The sequence below is a fragment of the Quercus suber genome, unplaced genomic scaffold (assembly GCF_002906115.3).
Source record: "Quercus suber isolate HL8 unplaced genomic scaffold, Cork oak 2.0 scaffold_477, whole genome shotgun sequence".
Classification (NCBI taxonomy): domain Eukaryota; kingdom Viridiplantae; phylum Streptophyta; class Magnoliopsida; order Fagales; family Fagaceae; genus Quercus; species Quercus suber.
The window spans coordinates 338,202-360,461 of NW_027069928.1; the positions used below are offsets into that span (position 1 = coordinate 338,202).

The following is a 22,260-nucleotide window of genomic DNA, read 5'->3' on the forward strand; positions in this document are numbered from 1 at the left end:
TTTCCTTTGGTGACTTTTCCTAGTTTGTCATATGCTCTTATTTGCTGTTACCTTGTCGCATGAGACGTGCAACTCAGAACTTTTTAACTCTCTCTGTGTCACGCACACAAACACACACAGTGACCAGTCAGCTAATTTGTCAACTAGTAGAAATATGGATAGCCAGATAGGTATGATGCCCCTGCAGTAGGGTCAATCAACTAATAAGATGACCTTTTTCGGGTTAGGGTAATTCATCATAGAACAACCACAACCGCTGTCCAGGCAGCCTGCCCTGCACACCATGTGCGGAATACAGATTCATGAGTAGATAAAGATAAAGAAAGTATTATGGTTGCTTATATTTTTATGTATCTTTGAAATGTCACTTTTAAGACAAAATACTTCCAAGTTCTAAGCGATGTTTTCGAACCTCCAATAATTTTATATAGACAGACATGCATAAAGACATACATGTGTCCTCTATGGATTTCAGGATCGACTACACGATTTGACGACACATGTTTTTGGATGTATATACTTTATGGATATGGGGAACTTATTATGGTAAATTCGTGTATAAATGTTTGTCACCAATAATTAAAATTTTAAGGTGTGATTAATCATTTATCTCTATTTGATTTTAAAATTTATTACCAAAGGTCTCAAAGATTCCTAACCTAAGTAAAGGTTAAAATCATGTTTCAAACTAGAAACATGAGTCTGGAAGTACGGTTAAATATAGGAAATGTGTTTTTTTCTAACAAAAAAAAAAAAAAAACATAGGAAATGTGTTAGGCACTCCACACAATGTCTATCTTATGATGATACATTATTTTGACCTATTCCTAAGCTTTGCTTTACTAATTGACAAATTAATTGGGCTATCAGTACTTAGGTTTTGGTATGCAATGTCCCACTGTGCCATGATATGTGACATAATTTTACTGGAGTTATATATATATATATATATTAGACTTTGAAGAGAAATTTAGGGGTTGGAAGATATACTTGAATATCAAGAGACCCCTACGGCATACCTAAGGGTTTTCTCATTTCTTCCCGTAAGAGCATTCACATCAATTTGTCTAAAAATTTATATCTATTTTAGCATAAGAGCTTGCTTTTCTTTTCTTTTTTTCTTTTCTATTTTACTTACCCACTTTTACAAAACATCCACATCAGATTATCTATTTTACACTCTATTCTATTTAAATAATCATTATTTTTTATTTTTTATTATTATTTTACCTTTATTTTCTCCCATTTTCTCTCATCTCTCAGTTATCTTCTCTAAAATGTGTATCTCATCTCTAACTCTTCGTTCTCTTATCTCTTAACTCCCTCATCTCAAACTTCTCTCTTCTCTCAGCTTAATTTCATCACTATCGTCGTCCTTAGGGCTATCCAGGGGTTGGGTTGGGTCGAGTTTGTGCCCAACCCAAACTCAACCCAATAGTATCGGGTGGAGGGAATTTTAACCCGCAACCAACTTGAATAGAGTTTCGGATTGGCTAGATCAAGTATTATTAGTTTTAGGTGTGTATTGGTCGATTTCAAGTTTGCAAATCTTTCAGGATTTTGGCCAAAATCTTGCTAGATCTCGTCAAATCTGGCCGGATCTAATGAGATATGGCCGATAATCCTACAGATCTAGTAAGATCTGGTCGAGATCTTGTTGGATCTGGCTAAGATCTCCTTAGATAGGCAGAGTTAGAATTCGGGCTTACCAGATTTTTTACTGTAATTTGCGATTTCTGACAATGAGAGAACAAGTCTTCAGGCAGGTTGAGTTCGTCACTTTCTCAGACAACTAAACCGCCACTTGAACCAACAATATCAGGTCCTGGCGTCGGCGACGCACAACTGATCGAATTATCGCTTGGATCGAGCAATTATTGGGTGGAAAGCATCAGGTTCAGTGGGCCTTTGGGTCTAGGCGAGTGGTGGACAACCTTAGTCGTCCTCCCTCTCTCTCAATTTGGCCCACCATTAAGCCCACCACTATCCTCTTCTTGATCTAACCCAGCCAAGACCTAACATCTTTCTTTCAATTTGATCGGCAACAACTTTAAGGAATCACAGGTACATCATGCCACGACAGCAACTCTCTCTATGTTTATCGTTTGATCTCACACATGACTCGAACATGGGTTTTTTGGGTTGTGATGAAATAGGTCAAGATGAAGTTGGGTTGAGGTGAAATGAGTTTTCTATGTTGAGGATAAATGCTACTGTCATTTTCTGTTGAATTTAGTTTGAATTTCTATTGATTTTGGGTCAATTTTGTGTTCAGGTCATTCTTGCTTTGTGGTGAAGAGAATGAGCAACTGAGAATCATTAGAGCTAAGATGAGTGAGATGGGAGAGCAGTGGCAGAATGCACGAAGAGGGAGAAGAGAAGGAGAGGAGTTTAGTTGTGTAGAGATAGAGAGAGAGAGAGAGAGAAACAAACCAAAATAAAGGATAATAATAAAATAATACGATAGAAAACTACATTAACCGTGTGAATATACACTGTTGCTTGGATATTTGCAAAACAATGCAATGCACTGTCTAATGCGTGTGAGTTTTAGGCATATTATGTAAATTTTACAACATTTTGTATTTCGCACTCATGATGTGAGTGCTCTAAGCCTAAATAACCATCCTCGAGAGAGCCTATTGGATATACACAAACCAAAAGAGGAAAATTTAAAAGAATATCTTTTGTGTGCAATAAAACCCATGTGTGCGCTAAGAGCTTTCACCTTGGGCATACACATAGGTCCTACCATCAAAATGGCCCATTTAAAAGGGGTTAGCAGACTCATACAGATATTTACTAACCAGATTCATATAAAGAAGTGCTTGAAAATTATGACTAACATGCTAGATCCTCGCTAACTAATTTAAATTATGGAATGTGTTCATCAAGTGCACTATTTTGTGAATGTGATAGCTCTTTAGATTTCACTTGAGTCGCTATGATCTACCTTGTGAAATTCTCATGATGGACCAAATCGCAAGGAAACACATAGGTTAAAATTTCATGGAAGGGTAACTGGATATTATAACCATTATATAGTGCTTGGATATTGAGAGTTTGAGACCTAAAAAAAAACACAGACAAATAATTCAGACCAAGGACTATAATTCAGACCAAGGACTAGGAGAGATCCAGTTCAACTTATTATAACCCAATCCCCGGCTGAAAAATATATTATTTCAAAACTAAGAGAAGCAGAGAGAAGGATTACTATCAATCAAAGAGAAGGCGAAGCTTGTTTGAGTGGTTTTACATGGGTGAAACCAAAGGGACTTTTGGGAAAATGATTCCTTAATGGTCCATTTGGATTGAGGGAGATGGAGGGAGAGTAGAGTAGAGTAAAGTAGATTTAACACAAAATTAGCTTATTTTTAGCCAACTCTACTCTACTCCCCTCCACTTCCCCTCCTTCTCCCCTCCATCCAAACAAGCTATAAGAGTTTTTAGAAGAGGTAATTTGTAGAATAGCAGCTGTTTGCCACAATATATAGTTAGTTAGCAAGAACTTGAAAGAAATGAGGAAAATAACATCTTGAGCCTGTGAAGCTCGAGTTTGGTGGAAAAATCGAGCCTCCAAGACTCGAGTTCTGATTGCTGAGATGGACAAGTACTTGAGTCTTAAAGACTCGAGTTCCAAAGAAGAAAACGAACAAAGATGATGATGAAGATGAAGAACCAAAAATGGAAAGAAGAAGCAGAAGTACCAGATCCAAAAACCTCTCTGGAGAACGCAGATTCGACAAAGAAGAATCAAGGGCTGGAAAACGCAGATTCAATGAAGAAGAATCACGGGCTGAAGGAAAGAAGAACAGGGGAAGAAGCAGCAGCATAGGTGATGGGAAAAGTAAAAGGTGGAACTCAAGTTCCACGTAGATTTTTTTCCACATTGGTTTCCACGGCTTGCAACTCGAGTTTTAAAAACTCGATTTCTATCTTGGAATTCGAGTTTTAAGCATTCGAGATGCTAGTTTGCTGAATAGTTTTGCAAACTAAACAAATAACTAAAATATTATTAAAATAAAGCTAAATGCAAAAAAAAAATCATTTTTAGAATCTCTGGAGAGTTGATTATTGAATATAAAATAAACAATTACCACCACCCCCCCCACCCCCCCCCCAAAAATTTTGTAAGCCCTAAGAACTAGTCTGTTATCTCCATTCCTTCTCGCTCATCATAGCCACATCTTGCTGAAAATTTATTAGGTACCAGAACTAACTGTACATGGATTTATATTATGAGCACACATCAAACATGAAAATGAAAGAGAGAGAATGAGAAACTCACGATTTCTTCACATTTACTCAGTTCTAAGTTTCACAGCTTTATCAAACCAACCCATAACTGGGACACATTTCCTCACTTACATTTATTTAGTTGGGTTCTAGTTAAGTTTCACTCTCTACCAAACGAACCCATGTTCACACACTATCAAACAAACCCATAACTGGGACGAGTACAGGAATAAAAGTGCAGTAAAGACATTAAGATCTGAACCAAGTTTAAAACAGGAAAAACATTATGGGTTTAGGAGTAGGAAGTTGTATTAAATATGAACAATAACTGAAAAGACGAAGCCTTCAAGATTCAGTAGTGCGGGACTTGACAATGAAGTTCTGGCGGCTGATGGGATTCATTACCACAGGTGGACCTGCAGTGCGAGGCCATGCCTGGAATTTCCTGTCAGTTTCTTCCCACCATTCCTTGTTTGCAACAGTTTTTGGGGTAGTTCCTGAAAATGAATTAATGGAAAAATAAATCAACTAATGGTATTAATTTTAATTTAAACCACGAGATGCAGTAGTTGAACATATATAATTAAACTGGTGAATTGGAGGAGCTTCCCTTCCTGTCAAAAAACTAAAGCTACACGCACTCCTCCTGTGTTTAGTCTTCAATTGGCTGGGTGTTTCGTTTGTAGTCTTTTTTCTTAAGGACTACTACTCTAATGGTCTTATGTGATGTGCATGTGGTAGGGTAGTTACTTTTTTTAGCAGTTGAGCGGAGTGGAGTGGAGGGGAGTTGAGAAAGAAAAGCACTTGCCTCCAAAAATCTTCTTGTCAGCAACAATATGGTCGAATGCAAATGAAATTGCAAAGGATCCCAAAACTGCAGATATGATGTACTTGGCTGCACCACCCATCTTCAAACTGCATCCATTTCCATTTCAAACTAATTAAATAACTTAATTAATATATTAGAGTTTGAGAGTCTAATAATTAACACTCGAATTTCATCATAATAAGCAAAGAAATAATTCACTACCTCCCAACTAAAGTTTAGTAGAGTTTGAGAGAGAGAGAGAGAGAGAGAGAGAATGAGAGCTAAACCTTTTGTAATTAAAACTTGAAATGTAAAAACCTTGTATTTATTAAGTTCAATTCTGCAACAGATGAAACATCATGGAGTCGCAACCATACAAACAAAAAAGACAAATCTTAATTGAGAAATTGGAACCCTACACTTCCCAGGAATGGAATGGAATTAAGATGATTTTTCTTATTATTATTACTATTAAAATTAAAATTGTTCAAACAGAGAGCATAAGCCATAAGAGTTAAGATTATTCAAACAAACAGACCATACATAAAGATAAAAGAAGATATGGAAGAGAAAGAGAACTGACCAGCACACTACAGCACTTGGCGTTTCGGTGTTCCTGTTCCTGACTCCTGTTGATGATTCTTGAAGCTTCCTGAATTCGTTTCGATGACACCTTTACCAATATATATATATATATATATATGGTTTTATAATGCTCTCCACTTTCTAGTTTCTACCGCCAAAAAGAAAAACTAGTATTTTGTAATTTGCAACTTGTAATTTGTAAACCGCTGGGCCTGGCCCAGACCAGGACCTAGATCACATATCCGGTTTAGGTTTTACATTTTTCTTTTCTTTTAAGGAACTAGTTTTAGAACACTTATAGCAATGGTGCTAAAAAATTATATTAGTATATTTTAGCTCCTCACACACAAAAGGCAAGCTCCAACAGTGAAGTTATACTTATTTTTTTTAGCTGATTTGCTATAGTGCACATCTATATATAGATGTGCACTGTAGTTGAGAGCAAAAAAATAAATTTTTCTGCCGGTGATTAAAATAATACACTTGCTCCTTTTTTCTTTTTTTTTTTCATTCTTTCACACTATGCCTCTCTCTCTCTCTCATTCACTCTCATCTCATCTCTCAAGCTCATCTCTCTCAAGCTCACTCTCTCAACTCTGGTCTCACTCTCTCAACTCCAGACACCAACCCACGAAGCTCGACTCATCCTCATCCACGACGTCACCAAAGCTCGACATCACTGAAGCTCCTTCGTTCACCGCCGCCGATCAGCCTCAGACCCACGCCGTCATCTGCCTCAGACCCACGCCGCAAGCCACTGCTACTGCCCATCTCTCTATTCTCTTTGCTATGATTGAGTTTATATATATATATATATATATGTATTTTCATATGAGTTTGGTGGCTGTGGTGGTGGTGGTAGTTGTTGATTTTGGCTATGGTAGTGGTAGTGGATGATTTTGGCTTTTGGAGTGGGTTTTGTGGATTTTGGCTATGAGTTTTGTGGTTTATGGTTGTGGTTGTGGCAATGGTAGTGGGTTGTGGTTGTGGTTGTCATGGTTGGTGGTTTGTGGTGATTGGTGGCGATGGAGTTGTGATTGTGGTCGTGGTCGTGGTTTCGGTTTTTTTTTTTTTTTTTTTTTTTTCTATGTTGTGTTGTGGTTGCCAAAGTAGAGTGGTGGTTGTGGATGATGCTGTGAATGATTTTTTGGATAGTGAGATATATTATTTTATTGTAAGGGTTATATTATTTTATTGTGTTAAAAGCTAAAATAGATCCACTGTTGTAGCATGTGTGTAGGTAAAATAGATAAAGTAACTTTTATTGGTGTTAAATAGCTAAAATTATAGATCCACTGCTGTAGATGCTCTTACTTTGAGCCCTACCTACTCTCTATTTAATTTCATCTATGTGTTGAAAAACAGTTTAAAAAATAAAAAAGCGGTGACAATTGGACATCACATCCACTGGGTATAATCTCTCCAGTCACTCCACTGGGTTGCGGTTCTTCTTCACCAAGGCAAGAATTAATTAAGGCTGTATCCATTCTTCTTTTGAGGTTATGGTTGAGGCTCATTTTTATCATTATATTCAAGCCTGGTATCTTCAGGCTGGTTGGCCATATTTGGGCTTCCGGAAAGGAACTTGAACTTGTCTGGGCTTTACTAAACATACTATACCCATCACCTTACAACTAACTCCAGCCCAGCAATCTGACGTTGTCATTGTGGAGGAGCAACAGGAGCCCTAGGTTTGCCCCTACCTTTTCCTACCTTTTATCACAATCTCTTTTTCTATTTTGCAATAATATGACATGAGCTATAATAACAATCATAATGCAATATTTTATCCATTGCACTAGTTCAAAAAAATTGTAATAACAATAATAAAGAATCTTACAATCCAATTAAAAATAAAATTTCTTCCCTTCTATATAGTAGTAGAATTGAAGCCAGAGTTTACTTTGAGAGATGGGTTTTATATCCCAAAAAAATTATACATATATATTCTATAATCAAGCTGAACTCTACGTAAACCAAATTGACGGATCTTTTTTAATTTTTACATTGTAGGCAAAGAATTCAACTTGTTGGAACAAGAAACTGTCAACCACAGCTTTGAAACTCATCATACCTAGGGAGGTGAAGAAGCAAGAAGAAGACCTCATCCTGAATCTGGACATCTATAAAAATAAAATGGATAGCAATTAAAGAATAGGATGTGAACAAGTAACAACCTCAGTAAATGCTAATTACAAACAGTGATTCTGCAACATACTAAGAAGCAATCACAGGCTGTAGAGTAAGAAGTGAGATGGACTGGATACCCATAGGTGGGATGGGAAGCCAAGCCATTGAGTTTAAGACCAAGAGCTCACTTGAGTATTGATGTTTTTCTCATCTAACCCACCAAAATGTGTCTTTACACTTCAAGACACTCAACAGCCAGCAGCTTTTAGAAAGTTATCAAATGGACTTGATGCCGGTAGTCTGAACAAGTGGGGATGATGCTGGTATTCTGCTGCACACAGCATCGGAACAGGACCAGGGGTTGGTTGGCCTGAATTGGCAACAAAGTTTTGGTCAAGGAAAGGATTGCCAGCCTGCATTTCATTTGAGTCCACAATGTTAGAAGCTTCACTTGAATGAAGGCATTAGGCAATGCTTTAAGACCTTTAAGCCCAAACTTGCACCTTCTTAAGACTTCTAATATATTTGCATGCAAATGGGAAACAAGAAAAGTACATATGCATACAACACAACCTAGTCCCAACTAGAGATGTATGTTGCACGGTTCAAATATCATGCAAGTACGTGCTAAATTCAAGTTTACTAGAAAAAGAAAGTACCCCATAATAACCCACATCAACCTGGGGATAGGATGACATATTCTTCACCTCAGGCTCATGAATTTGTAAAGTAAAGTTCTTCCCACTTTCCTGTTTCTGTTGGATAATCATCACATTAGACATCTTCTGCTGCTTTCCCATGAGTAGTGCCTCACAGTGGCGGGCCATTTCCTTGTAAGGCACATCAGGTGCAGTTGAGACAGAAATTCTTCCAACTTGATGTGACGTTTCCAAGACCTGTGCATATAAAGCACACTATTAAAAATTATGTTGTAAGAAACCAATTCTCAATCTGAATATCCCTTACATTGGTACTCTATAAAGCATGAAATGGCTAACATACTGATTCTAGAAATTGATTGACACTCAAAAGATAGGGAATTTCTGTCGCCAACTCTGAATTATGTTTGGTTTGACTTTCAAATGAATCTGCCAACAAATCATCGTCCATTGAAAAAATTGGACCAACCTGAAAGACAACAACAAAGTCATGCAAGTCCAAGCATTAATGGACATAACTTGAAGTCATTACCTCCTTAACAGATTCACCATTCTTCCAATCAACCTGACATATTTTATGTGGACTACCCACGAACAACTGGCTTCCTAGTGGACACACATCCTCAGGTAAAAATTCATGGAGTAGCTGCTCCCTTATAGCGGACAACTCAGACTGCAAAAAATGCCAAAAATTATTATAATAGAAGATAACAATATAAACAAGTTATTCATTCAAGGCAGTCTAAGATGTGTAAAATTTATATAAACGCTTTACTTCTGATAAATTTTCCAAGCTCTTTACAATCTCAGAAGCAAAGGACTCCCTAGTTTGGTCTTCAGTGATATCTATTTCTGAAAGAGATTTTGAAGCTGAATTATTATCTTCTTTGGATCCATAAACGTTTGCAGGACGGTGAGATCCAGTTTTAACAGCCTGTAGCTTACAATCCTCCACCAAACATAGGAATGGATCAACCTGAGTCCAGCACGATTTAAGGCAAACATTAAGAAATTTGACTTGAGAGGTTTTTAATCACCACAACCCATGTGCTTGATATTCATCACTTTAACAATTAGTCACATGAACAAGTTAAATGTATCTAGTCCTTGGAAAAAATATTGGAACTTTTAGGCCTGCTATTGCTAAGTAAATGAATAACAATGTTAACCAATGATTACAGCTTCAACAGCGATGACTCATACCTACCATTTTATCTGTAAGTGCTGTCTTGGCCCTATAAACAAGAGGAAGAATATTGTATGCTTTTGAAGAAAAAAGAATCATTGAAGTTGCCAAGGTAAAGAGGGATCTGCGACATGAAGGTGGCAGTGACCCTGCAATAGAAGTGAGATATGGTTTTAGCTAAAGAGTTGAGATCCAATAAATGCAAGATCTAGCTTGTTCATTCTTTGCTTCATGAGTATGCGTGTAATTGACTAAAAAAAGTGAAAAATGAATAAACCACAAGCTAATTATACCCGAATCTAATCACTTTGTCAAAAGAGAATTAAAAAGTCCAATCAGTTCTTAATAGTTAAACATTCTAAAGCCTGTATATCTATGCCTACCAATGGCATTGTTGTAGCTTCTTACTCTACTCTCCCCATGTTATGTAACCAGTGCAAGCTGTAACTAGAACATGCAATACATGCTTATCCACTGTAGGATAGAAAATTCAAACCTAGTCCATCTAGACATATGGGATTGAAAGTAGAATAACAAATTCAAGAGCTGACCTTTTTCATTAAGAGAAATGTCTCGCAGTGTAAATGCTAACTGAAAACTTCGAACCAGAACCTCATTACTGGAATTCTGCAAGACATGATAAACCATAATAGAATGGAACAATAAAGCTCATTAAAACTTAATACATAATTAATGTAAAAAACACAGGAAGTTCCTTGCCAATGATCCTTCAGTCACTTTACAACTCCTATCATCTCTAGGGTACAACCCCTCTAACCTCCTAACCCCTCCAAAAAAGAAAAAGAAACATCTTAATGTGGCAAAGAAAAACATTGGAGGTTCCTCCAAAGTCATTTCTGATAAGTAGAATATATGATTACAAATACCATTCTAATTTATGTGTCTAGAACCCATCCAAAGAACTAGTTCATTGTGTAAGTAACTATTTAAGGCTCAGCGTATATGTATTTAGTAGCAATGTCCTCTATTTGCACCCCATGGAAACCTAGTAAGTTGCAGGCATCATTTGAAAGTTTAAATCGCAGTTCATCCAAATTGCTGTTAACACCATCTATAAAAGATGAAACAAGCTTTCCAGAAGAACAAATAATAAATAAAGCCCAAGTAAGGTTTAGCAGAGAAATTCAAACTAATCAAGTATTTTGCTAAGCAAAAAATAAATATATATAAAAAAAATAAAAAGAAATAAAAAAAAAAATTTCACACTCCAGAATCTTCACAAAATTCAAGTAAATGACCTGCCCTCTTTCAAAACTAATTGTAGATATGGAAAGCTTTACTATCATTCTTCTGGACTAACATACTCTAGAAAAGATTAAAGCCACTCTCACAAGTGTTTTGAGGTTCCTAGGCACAGTTAGGAGTTTATGAAGACTAATTGGCCTGATAATAAATTATACTCCAAAAACATGGCATTAATATCATATCTAAACAACCCAAAAGTGACATGAACATACCCAAAACTGCTTCTTGAAATTACAAAACAGTGTTATGACCAAATACCCCTATAAAATTCATATCCTACTTGTAGATATGCTTCAGATGGCTTCTTTGATTAACATGACAATAATTATTAGTATCCACTGGTTCTGACTTCTGGGGGACATAGAAACACATGAAGCACTTTCAAAAGTACAGCGCAAAAATGCTAATAACAAGGATTATTATCAAAAGAAAAGAACCTGACCAAAAATAGCAGCATCAGTTTATATAGAAGAAAAGCTAAACTCTATTTAACATTATTTGAGCAATTACCTTGGCACAAGAGAACAGCACTACAAGACCGTATGTATGAGAAATTGCTTCATAGTTATCAGGAGAATTTGCAGGAGAGATGGACTGAGCCCAAATTGATGAAAGCAACAGAGTAATCTGGTGGCTGCTGAGCCTCAGGGAATTAACCTCCTGAAGTTTAATATTCATAAAAAAAACAGTCACATTGGATTTGATGGTACATCAAAGTAAGACCATTTTTTAACAACTGATAACTGACAGCATGAAATTCGACATATAAATTATAGAGAGGCTTGATATAGATTACGGCCAGCAATTTGTTGCATTCCTATCCAATCCCAGTAACCCTGATAGCAAATATATAAAGCCTAGGCCCCTATTCCAGCCAAACTTTTGGCTCTGAACTGATTCCTAGGCCAATAAATATATAACTTAAGATAGCAATTGAATCAGTACTACAGATTTTAAATATAATGTATTTAAGGAGACTACCCTCTACTTCTATGTGCTCAGTGACATCCAACACCAACATAAAGTACAAGTCACCCTTAGGAGCAACAACTACACTATGACTCTATGACTGGGTGGGGTAACCAGGCCATGCCTTAATGAGCAAGCCCTATGATGTAATGGATATGGATACCTGAGATGGTAAAGACATTTCCAAAAACTTACCATTTCTTTATTTGACTTGATCACAGCATTTCCATCGGTTGTCATAGACACAAGGGGGCTTTTCATACTATATACTCGACTGTAGGATGATTTCAATCTATTCAGCATATCATTATTAAGATTTCTTGGTTCCTCCTCACAAACACCATTTTCTTTGTTGTCCTGAAAAACATTTTCCTTTGACAAAAACGTGTCCTTCCTTAGCTTCTCAAAAAGGGCAGCTGAAGAAGAAAAGACAGAGACGGTTCTTGAAAGCGTCCGTGGAATAGATGAGGATGGACGAGGGCAAACCGAAGATGGCACAAGAACAACAGAAAAGATTCGATGTGCACCAACTCGTGTTTCATGGTCTGGATGGACCATAGCTGGGAGTAATTGGTGAAACAAAGCCTCAGGGAAAGCCTACAGAAAGAAAAAAAATTTTAAATGCAGAATTATATCTAAAGCTAAAAAGTAGTTGAGGATGAAAAACCAATAGAAAAATAGGTGCATCGTCTTGCCTTATTTTGATATGACAAATTGGGTAAGGAGGCTACAATTTGAGCAGTACGGTAAACAGCTGAAATAGTAGTTCTGGCTATAACTGTAATAGTTGGGATGTTCTCTAACATCACAGCCATATTATCAAGAATTGGGCCTGCGTCACCAATCTGTGGGCCAATTGCAACTCAGTTTTATTTGAAAATTCAAGTATGACTAATGAGAGTCAATGTCAGCAGAATTAGGAATCACCAACAAAGGATATGTATATAATACAATAAACACATCTGGATATGTCAATTCTTGAAAATTTTAGGATATGATATAGCCTGGATACTTCAATCAATTAACATATAAATCAACATTTTAAAGTACATGTTATAGTATTTTATAGTATAAAAAAATAAACACCAAATACTAACATCGTAAAATATGACTAAAGAATAAATATATTAGTTTCATTGTATAAAAGATATCTCTAAATAATAAAAATAGTTAAGCAGCTATTAGTTTCATTGAAAAAAGTGAGCGAGAAAGAGGGAAAGGAAAAAAGAAATAAATAAAGAAATAAAGATGTATCCTATGGTATCCGAGAGTATCTGTATCAGCTTAAATTTAGATATGGTGCTAGTTTAAAGTATCCATGCTTTGAAGCAGTAGAATATGTAAAATTGAAATATTACACAAGCTCATTAAGTATTTGAAAAGTGAAAAAAACCAATAACAAGCATCAAGAAGTAGTTCTAGACCATAAAATTTTGGATATTAAATTGATTTAGGAGCTGTGGAATATAATTACCACCTTATGTGATAACTGTACAAGGCAGTCATCCACCACTTCCCTGAAGCTTCTATTCCAATTTATGATGTCAGCTCCAAGATTCGCATCATCAAGTGAACAATGTATGCTCTTCCGCAAATGCCTCATGACATCACTTAATGCACCAATCATTGCTACAGAAGGGTTGACCTTTGCATCTTGAGCAAGGGAGGAGGTAACCTGAACAATGTCAAGCTGTGTTTTGGGTTGTTTAAGGACATTTTTATGATCAAGATGCTTAATTAAAATGGAAAGCAAGAAATGTGTATTTTGCCCTGCAAGAGGTAAAGAAGAAAAATGCAGGAGCTGTTAATCATCAAAGTAAAACTGAAATTGAAGGGTAGGGCAACAGCATTAATGTTTAAAAACAACAGTAAAGAACCTCAAAATCCTAAATGAGTTGAGTTATAAATACCAGAATTATCCATTAAAAACTGCATATCCTTTAGGACTGGCAAGGCAAGACCATGTTCAGGGGACCATAAATTCTCACTGTCAAAGTAACGGAACAAAGATTCTAGAACACGCCGCATTGTTGTAGCCTCCTTGGCTAGCTTGGCCATGTTATGCAGGCAGACCCTGGACCAAAAGCAAGGATTCTTGGCATCTTCTCTGTGGAAGAAAACTAGGACAAGTCATTGACAGTTGAAGAATTAAAAATAAAAATCCTATGAAGCATTTGCAGTATTTGGTGCCAACAGATATTATACTGACATATGTATTTCGCCTTTTTCATTCGCAATTGTTCCCCAAGAAGGAACCCTAATTATGATATCTGGTGAATGAGAGACATGACCCTCATTTTTTAGGACTTCTTGCACCCAACGATTCTGGGGACCTTGCTTGTCATGGTCCATGTTCTCTGACTCTTTATTAGGACCTCCATAGTTTTCCAAGACCACTGAAACAACCTGTTTTGTTGAATATCAAAAGAACAAAAATGTCAAAGGACCACATAGGTTATCAAATAGCATTATGTAATGAAATGGTAATGAACAAGAGCTGCTTCACTTGTACAAATTTACATGCAATGTCAATAAGATATAAAGAAATAGTGAGCTAAACTGTTCTAGACCCTCCAATATCAGTGACACACCTATATTTTTCAACCTGTAAATCCGGAGCTAAATGATAAAGTATGTGATAGTTATTACTTATTAAAGTAATTGAGAAATTAGAGAACGATAAATTTAACAATCTTAATTGTGGTAGAATAATTCTTCCAGAATAATCACAGTTAAGTGTATACATAAAACCCTATAGAGTCCTATAAAAGCTGCAAATTTTTTTTATAGCGGATACAACAAACCACAATAGCTCAATAATTTCAGTATATAACAGGCTACAAAACAGAACTAGGACACAAAGGCATAGATGTCAGGTAGAGGTTCATAAGATTTTTCCAAAGTTGAACTCTTATTTCAGACACAATTAAGTGCACCAGTCATGTAGCAGATTCCCAGTGAAAAACAGAATGATTGTGAGTGTATATATATTCTACATTAAATGCTCTGCTGTGTATGCACGTTAAACACAGAATATATTTATAACCAAGAAGCTGCTCTGTGCAGTTCAACAAAAGAAGTAGATAAACTTGGATTAAGATTTGCTTAAGTCTGAATCTCCTTACATTATCGAACTCGACTGAAATGTGAGAGTATTCGCCCATAAACCAAACCTACAAAGAAAAATAGATAATCCAATCCCATTAAAATATTGTATGTGGGATGCTAACAAGGGAGAATACATAGCTTTATAAAGGGCAAAAAAAAATTAAAACAGAAGATATGGGTATTTCTGCAATGATTTCAACATATTCTTAAGGAAAATTATACATAGGGATCCAATCTTTAGGCAAGAAGAAAACAAAGAAATGAAACATCAGTGAAGTCAATTCAATAATTATGATGAAACAAAGATACCGCAAAATTTTGGGACTAAGGTTAGGTTGTTGTTGCATGATGAAACGAAGAGACATGAAAGAATCAATTTTGCATACGTCACGGCATAATAATGCTTTGCAGCAAAAATTGAGAATAAGCATGAGTTGAGCACAAGTGCACTTTTTCCCAACTTTGCAAGAAGAAAACAAAGAAATGAAACATTAGTGAAGTCAATTCAATAATTATGCCCTCTTTATTTTTCTTCTCCTAATTGGACTTATCAGAACACGTCAAGGCATATCCAGAAAGAAGATTGCAACCATCCAAACTTGTACTAAGCATAAGGCAAAATTATGAACATCCAGCAACCTTCTATTCCTGCCTAAACCAAGGCCAGCTTTACACCAACTTGAACTCATGTCCTAATATTTTTGAGCTATTGACCCATTCCATATGCAACATTCCCTAACACCTGGAGGCCATCAGGAGTGACATGTGCCATGATCCTCAAATTCCACCACCAGCCACAGCAGTGACAAGGTATCTGTAGTATGCCCAGTCACACATCTAACTAATTTTGAGATACATTCTCAAGGTATCACCCTAGATCCTCATATTTCAAGCAATGCAAAGAATGTTATCTTGAAAACAAAACTCAATGGCCAACCTTACAGGCTTACATCACAACTCACCTCTGTAGGGGTAGATCAATACTTGAATGCATATCCATAATGAACCCACTCTGCACTCAGAAAAATCCCAATGCAAGGGCTACCTGTCTGATCTCCAAATTAGAGTGCTCCCCTAAAAACCAACTATTTGCTCTAACCAATCTCACCAAGACTAAGAGACTAAGTGTTGACCAAGTTGAAGAACCTAACATTCCTTTACTAGGGTTAGCCTAAGTCAACAGGGGCTACCGTAGACATATCCTTTTTGTCTAATCAAATAGTTAGGATTGATCACAAAATTTACATAATTTTTTTAAAAAAATTGAAGACATTCATATTATTCTTCTAGCCTCGTCAAAGCTAGCTTTCAGGCCATGAACAACCATCACATCAAAACGACTTTGCACACAACAATAATTTGAATCCAAGCATCATTAGTGATGCAGAAACAACATAAGTTCAGAATTACAGCCTTTTTTAGCTTAGACATTGATAAAATAGAAAATAAAAGTTCAAATCTTAGATCTTTGTTATTTGAAATTCTCTCCCACCCACCTTCAAATAATTTTTTTTTTTTTTTTAAAGGTGTAAGATTCAAGATCTTCAATGACCAAACAAAGGGTGATTTATAGCTGTGAATCTAAAAGTACAATAGCAGCATGATGAATAAAGTACCATTGAAGAAAGGGCTTGGAGCCCAGCTGAACGTAGACTTTGTGCCCTTTCATCCTCCCCCACTTCTTGAGCTAATTGACACAGTTTTGGAAGAAAGGCTTCTAAGTTAAACATATACATTCCATCACTCTGCCAAATTCAATACAATGAAATCAGTTTGAAGTTTCTGTAGGGAGAAAAAGGAAGAGCTGGAAATGAATTACAACTGAAGCTGAATATCCTGCATTTGAAGAATACATTTTAAAGATCATAACTAAAGCACCACCCAGGGAACCGACCTGATTATTTACAAAGTCAAAAAGTGTTTGGCATCCTATAATTTGCATTTCATCTTGCCGTATTTGATCCAGCAGAGTGTGGATAATGCTTAGTAAGCTACTCGCAAACAGAGGCCTGTGAAATTGTCAACCTAGGGTTAGTAGACTTTTAAGGTGGTCTTGTAGCTTCCAAAAGTTAAGACTTCAATTTATAAATTTCTTCCAACTAAAGCGGGCCAATATAACTTCCTGTTTCAAAACACATAAACAAAATTATAAAGCATGGAAGAAGGATAAACTCACATTTGCTCCTTACAATAAATTAATAACTTCCTGTAAATGCACATGACAATTTTTGCAGATTGAAAATTCTCATTTCTCAATTCCTTGTAACACCTTTGCTCAAGAGACTTTGTAATCTGATCACCATAATTGCAACTTTCATCAAAAAAGCAGTAAATCTCAAGTAATTGATAACATATGGTTTCTACAAAATATAAAATATAAAAATTGTAAGAATAGAGAATTGCCAATAAAACAATTGAAGTGATGCATAAACTATGAATCAGAACTTTCTTGCATATTGCTTACATATCTTCTAGATTAAATTTTGGAATATAATAACATAAAAAACCTAACAGTAAAGTTTTTTCAACTGGTAAGTAACTCATGCACTCAACGGGACTTGAACCAAGACCTCACTCACCAGATGTGCCAATTGACCAGAGGCCATTGGCAATATGAAATTCCTCACACATTGGTGCACTATATTGAATCACCAATGGCAACAATGGAGAGAATTGGGAGAATAATACGAGGATTTAACCAGTTGAATGGTCTCACAGTAAGGCAATATGAAGAAACCGATATGAAATAATTTCTACCAACCTTATACCAAATCTCCAACTCATTATTAGTCCGGTCACATTTATCTCATTCTGATGTAACATGACCAAACTTTATAATGTCTTTTATCTGTAAGGCTATAATCAATACCCGAAGCTCTCCCTTATTAGAATGGATAAGCCTTCTTGTTTGCAATTGGTTTCCTAACATGGTGTCAGAGACCTCAACAACTATCAAATTCACTTCTAAGTAAATACACCAGTAAACTGAAGCTGTCCTTTCCTGGCCACTTATGTGCCCGATGGGATCAAGTCAATACTTTGGTCTTAGACTTCGTTGTCGATCTATAGAGCTGTCACCACTCATACAGAAGAAGTGCCACAATGCTTTGTTGTGGCGATTGGAGTTCCACTTTGACTACAAGCCAAGCCGGAAGCAACTCACTACTATTCTTGTTGGGATTGGAAATAGGTGGGGAATCTAAAGATCATAGTAGTTCACCAACCTCTCAGCCAACAGTGTTCCACTCTACTTATTATTACTCATTAGCGCCATTCACTTCAACTAATACTACTTTACTTCCAGCTTACTCCCAAATCAAAGCTAGTTGCATATAAGAGCAAGGTGCAAAAGCCTGTGCACGGTGATTCACAATTTACAGCCCCAGCACAGGTTTAAGTCATTTCTCTCTTTGCCAGGGATGCCAAGTTAAGGAGGATGCCACCCCCTTGGGACTTCCACTAGTTAGGCTGTGGTTGTAATGGTTGCAAGCGGAACATAGGTGCTTTTGGTGTATACTCATAGCAAATCTCTTTTTTATGTTTCAACTCCACTCTTTCTTCTGGTTTGACACGTATCAGGTATGCATAATGCATGTTTAATGTCAATAAAACAACAAAGTTATCATTAAAATGCAAGCTATCATGTGTTAATTGGCTTCTTGATGTAATTTGATCATATTGAAGGGATCTCACATAAATTTGGGTTTGGCTCAACCTTCCATAGTACAAAGTATCCAAAAATGATCCTGAATTATCAATAGCTCAGCCAAATATGGCCAATTCTTGGTTAGTTTAGTGCAGATTTAACCCATTTTGCACCATCAGTTTGTAGTCTAATGACCATAGACCGTACAATTCTATGAAGTTTGTTGAACACCAGGATCCTTGTTTTCAATTATCAAACATTTAATTCTTGGTTTTGAAAGTTCTGTGACTTATTTTTCATGTGGGTGAGGGAATCTCATTATCTTTCATGCTCAATTTCTTTAATATTTTTACACTTCACCTTCAACCAAGCTTTACTTTCTAGAGAGTTTGTGTATGATGAAGTTCCTAGGAGAGTTATCAAATCAAGATATTGAGAGAGCACAACAGTGGGAACAAAGCTTACAAATATTATTTCCATGAACAAAGATAAGAATGTTTAGCATGTAAGATCCGAATTTGCCATCTCCATGGGAGACAACTCTTGGAGAACCATTTCAACGACTATTAGATAATAACGCTAATTTGTACTTGCAGATTTTGACAACAGTGAATATCAACACGCTATTAGATATAACGCTTTGCACAAACCAATTCTACCTTTGGGATACGCAATGGATTTTTAGCAGCATATTCACAAAGCTTTCCTATTTTCCGGTCATTTGGTCCTTCCTCCTATCAAAATATAAGGAACAAATCTTAATACTTAACACAAGGAAAAGATTGAACAGTCAATTATGAAAGAGAAACAATACTGGTGCTGGCAACTTTAATTGAGCTACACGTGAAGCATGATTATTATATTATAGTGTACCAAAAACGTTATGATAGAAACAGAGTATTGATTTATTAATAAAAACAGAAAGAAGCAAATTGTAGATGTTTTGCTGAGGCATGATATATGATAAGTAGTAGCAGTAGTGTAAGTAACAAAATTAAAGAAGAAGGAGAAGGAGAAGGAGAAAGACCTGAAAACGAGGGAAAATATCAGCGATAAGCTTCTTGTACCTCTTGACAGGCTGTCTAGACCTAGCCCTCATGGCGGGGCAAAAGAAACAGAGACTACCGCATGCCGGCAATACTTGGCGTGATATCACACCCGAAACCATGCTCATTTTCGATTTGCTTTCCTTCCCCTCTAAACCAAATACAATTATTAGGCCAGCCCAGAGAAGGAACTGACTGACTCTCTCTCTCAAATCCAATCACCAATCACCACCCAGCCTAGCCTAGCCTGTAATTGCAATTGTAATTGTAATTGATTCACATTCACATTCACATTGTGAGCTACAAAATTAATATAACAATTGGTTGTAAACAATACATACATAGAAGAAGAAGAAGAAGAAAATTAAAAGGAAAATGGATTTTACCTCTCTCTCTCTCTCTCTCTCTCTGTGGAAGGGGGCAGGACAGGGCAGAAGCTGGAATTCCGGCTAAGCCACCCACCGTGTAAACGATATTATTATAGTATCATTGTACCGGGATTCCAGCGTTTTCTACCGCTATAATTAATACATATGCTCTCTCTCTCTCTGATTTTTGTTTTTAAATTTTAAATTTTAAATTTATTTTATGATAATGAGAATGAGAATAAAATGATAAATGTGCGGGGAATGAAAGAAAGAAAGAATATAGTCCGGTTGGGTGGCCTGGCCTGCCTGCCAAATGAAACTGAAAAATGTCTAAACGCGTTTATTACGGAGGGGAGGGGCATTCCATTTATATTTGTATTTCAAAGTTCAAACCCAAAGTTACTTGTCTTTGTCGCCTTCTTGCCGTTAAATAGGATTTGTGGGACCCACCATTACTTGGCACCGGAATGAACCAACGTGTCTTTAACTAAGACCGTGTGCTGTCTTCCACTCTTTCGCATCTCCCTCTCTTATTATTAGCTATTTCTAACTAAACCCAGAGTATTGTTTATAATACTATTTAATACTATTATTTAAGGGATTTTTCTTATTTGGATTCTTTATTTTTTATACTTAAAATACCCTTATCATTCCCATTTACAAGTTTTCAACTAATGAAAATTAAGTTTGTAAATTAAAACTCTTATACTTTAAAACCTACAAACTCACATACGTTTTGCAGTTTATATCTCAATTTCTATCTCTCATTTTTCTTCAAATTGAAGACATTTAATTTAGTTCTACATCCATTTTTTTTTCCAAATTAAAGACATTTACTGTCAGAGGTTCCAACAAATTTTCAGGTTCTATATTTTGCAAATTCCTCTTTGTTTTCTTCTCTTTTGTTTATGATTGACTTTCTTTGAGTTCTATTTTTTTTTTTTTAATATATCATGTTAAATCTTTTTTTTTTTTTAATGCAATTCTGAAATAAATTGTTCCTTTATATACTTTGCCACTGTACTTTTTAATGAATTGTCATTTTATGTTGTAGGTATCGTGATCCAAAGACAGAGCTGCCTTATGCTACAAAAGAAGTATTCAAAATTATTCATGAACAGTTAAACAGTATGATTTCCCTTACCTCTTTTAGTAGCCTTTGTTTACACTTTATTTAAAAATTTGAATTGAAATAAAAATAGTTACCATCCGTGCTGCATCAAATGTGAAGGAAGCAATTCAATAAAATAAAATAAAATAAAATAAAATAAAAAAATCCAAGAAACTATGAAAGAAATTTTACTACTACTGGGTTTTTGCATTACTTGAAAGTTTCCATCCGTTCATATCCATTTGCCAAAATTTTTATTTATTTTTTTAAGAATGCATTTGCCAATTTGAAGCAGCATGCCAAGGTTTTCTTCTTTTTTTCATTTAATTCAATTACTATTTCCTTCTCCTTCCTCATTTTTTTTTTCCTTCTTTGTATTTTTTTTTTCTTTTTAAGCATTTTTTTTTTGGCATTAAATTTTTTTAGTCTTTTTATTTAGGTATGTAGCAACCTCTCAATTCTGATTTTCATTTACAATTCATTATGGATCCAAGAAACTAGAGCCACCAATCACATGGTTAGATCTCCATTAAGTATTTATTTAAATTGTTGATGGTGTGGTAATAAGATTTTAAAGAGTCCATGTTAGAGTTTAATTCTAAAAAATCTTTATCTTTATTTTGACCAATTTTAATAGGATTTTTAGAAAAAATGATTTCATCAAAATAAATCAAACACAAACTCTATTTTTTTTTTTTCCTTCTTTGTATTTTTTTTTTTTCTTTTTAAGCATTTTTTTTTTTTTACCATCATTGTCTATGTTTTTGGCATTAAATTTTTTTAGTCTTTTTATTTAGGTATGTAGCAACCTCTCAATTCTGATTTTCATTTACAATTCATTATGGATCCAAGAAACTAGAGCCACCAATCACATGGTTAGATCTCCATTAAGTATTTATTTAAATTGTTGATGGTGTGGTAATAAGATTTTAAAGAGTCCATGTTAGAGTTTAATTCTAAAAAATCTTTATCTTTATTTTGACCAATTTTAATAGGATTTTTAGAAAAAATGATTTCATCAAAATAAATCAAACACAAACTCTAGCAAACTTATACTATTATCTTTAATTGCCACACATGCTAACTTTGGTTCGTTGAATATAGTTTTTTTTTTTTTTTAAATACTCTTTAACCCTAAT

At 35.5% G+C, this 22,260-nt stretch overlaps 2 protein-coding genes across 3 annotated transcripts; both read right to left on the minus strand.

Moving 5' to 3' along the window:
* Window positions 1-4,279: 4,279 nt before the first annotated feature.
* On the minus strand, window positions 4,280-5,764 carry LOC112027938 (uncharacterized). Its single transcript, XM_024060580.2, has 3 exons — window positions 5,631-5,764; window positions 5,048-5,154; window positions 4,280-4,736 (listed from the first exon to the last, which is right to left on the minus strand). Exons 2-3 carry the CDS (start codon window positions 5,145-5,147, stop codon window positions 4,585-4,587), a joined length of 252 nt encoding a protein of 83 aa, XP_023916348.1. The 5' UTR covers window positions 5,148-5,154; window positions 5,631-5,764; the 3' UTR covers window positions 4,280-4,584.
* Window positions 5,765-7,479: 1,715 nt separating this feature from the next.
* LOC112027943 (protein SEMI-ROLLED LEAF 2) lies at window positions 7,480-20,353 on the minus strand. Of its 2 annotated transcripts, none has more exons than XM_024060590.2 (20): window positions 20,029-20,353; window positions 19,624-19,889; window positions 19,256-19,330; window positions 17,127-17,242; window positions 16,845-16,959; window positions 16,567-16,695; window positions 14,968-15,015; window positions 14,052-14,248; window positions 13,753-13,949; window positions 13,317-13,612; window positions 12,538-12,687; window positions 12,038-12,439; window positions 11,384-11,533; window positions 10,159-10,234; window positions 9,629-9,756; window positions 9,197-9,397; window positions 8,954-9,094; window positions 8,765-8,890; window positions 8,422-8,658; window positions 7,480-8,175 (listed from the first exon to the last, which is right to left on the minus strand). In XM_024060590.2, exons 2-20 carry the CDS (start codon window positions 19,768-19,770, stop codon window positions 8,011-8,013), a joined length of 3,096 nt encoding a protein of 1,031 aa, XP_023916358.1. In that variant the 5' UTR covers window positions 19,771-19,889; window positions 20,029-20,353; the 3' UTR covers window positions 7,480-8,010. The 2 variants fall into 2 exon arrangements, with proteins under 2 accessions (XP_023916358.1, XP_065618949.1); XM_065762877.1 differs by having other exon boundaries at window positions 13,320-13,612; window positions 20,029-20,352.
* Between the last annotated feature and the right edge of the window lie 1,907 nt (window positions 20,354-22,260).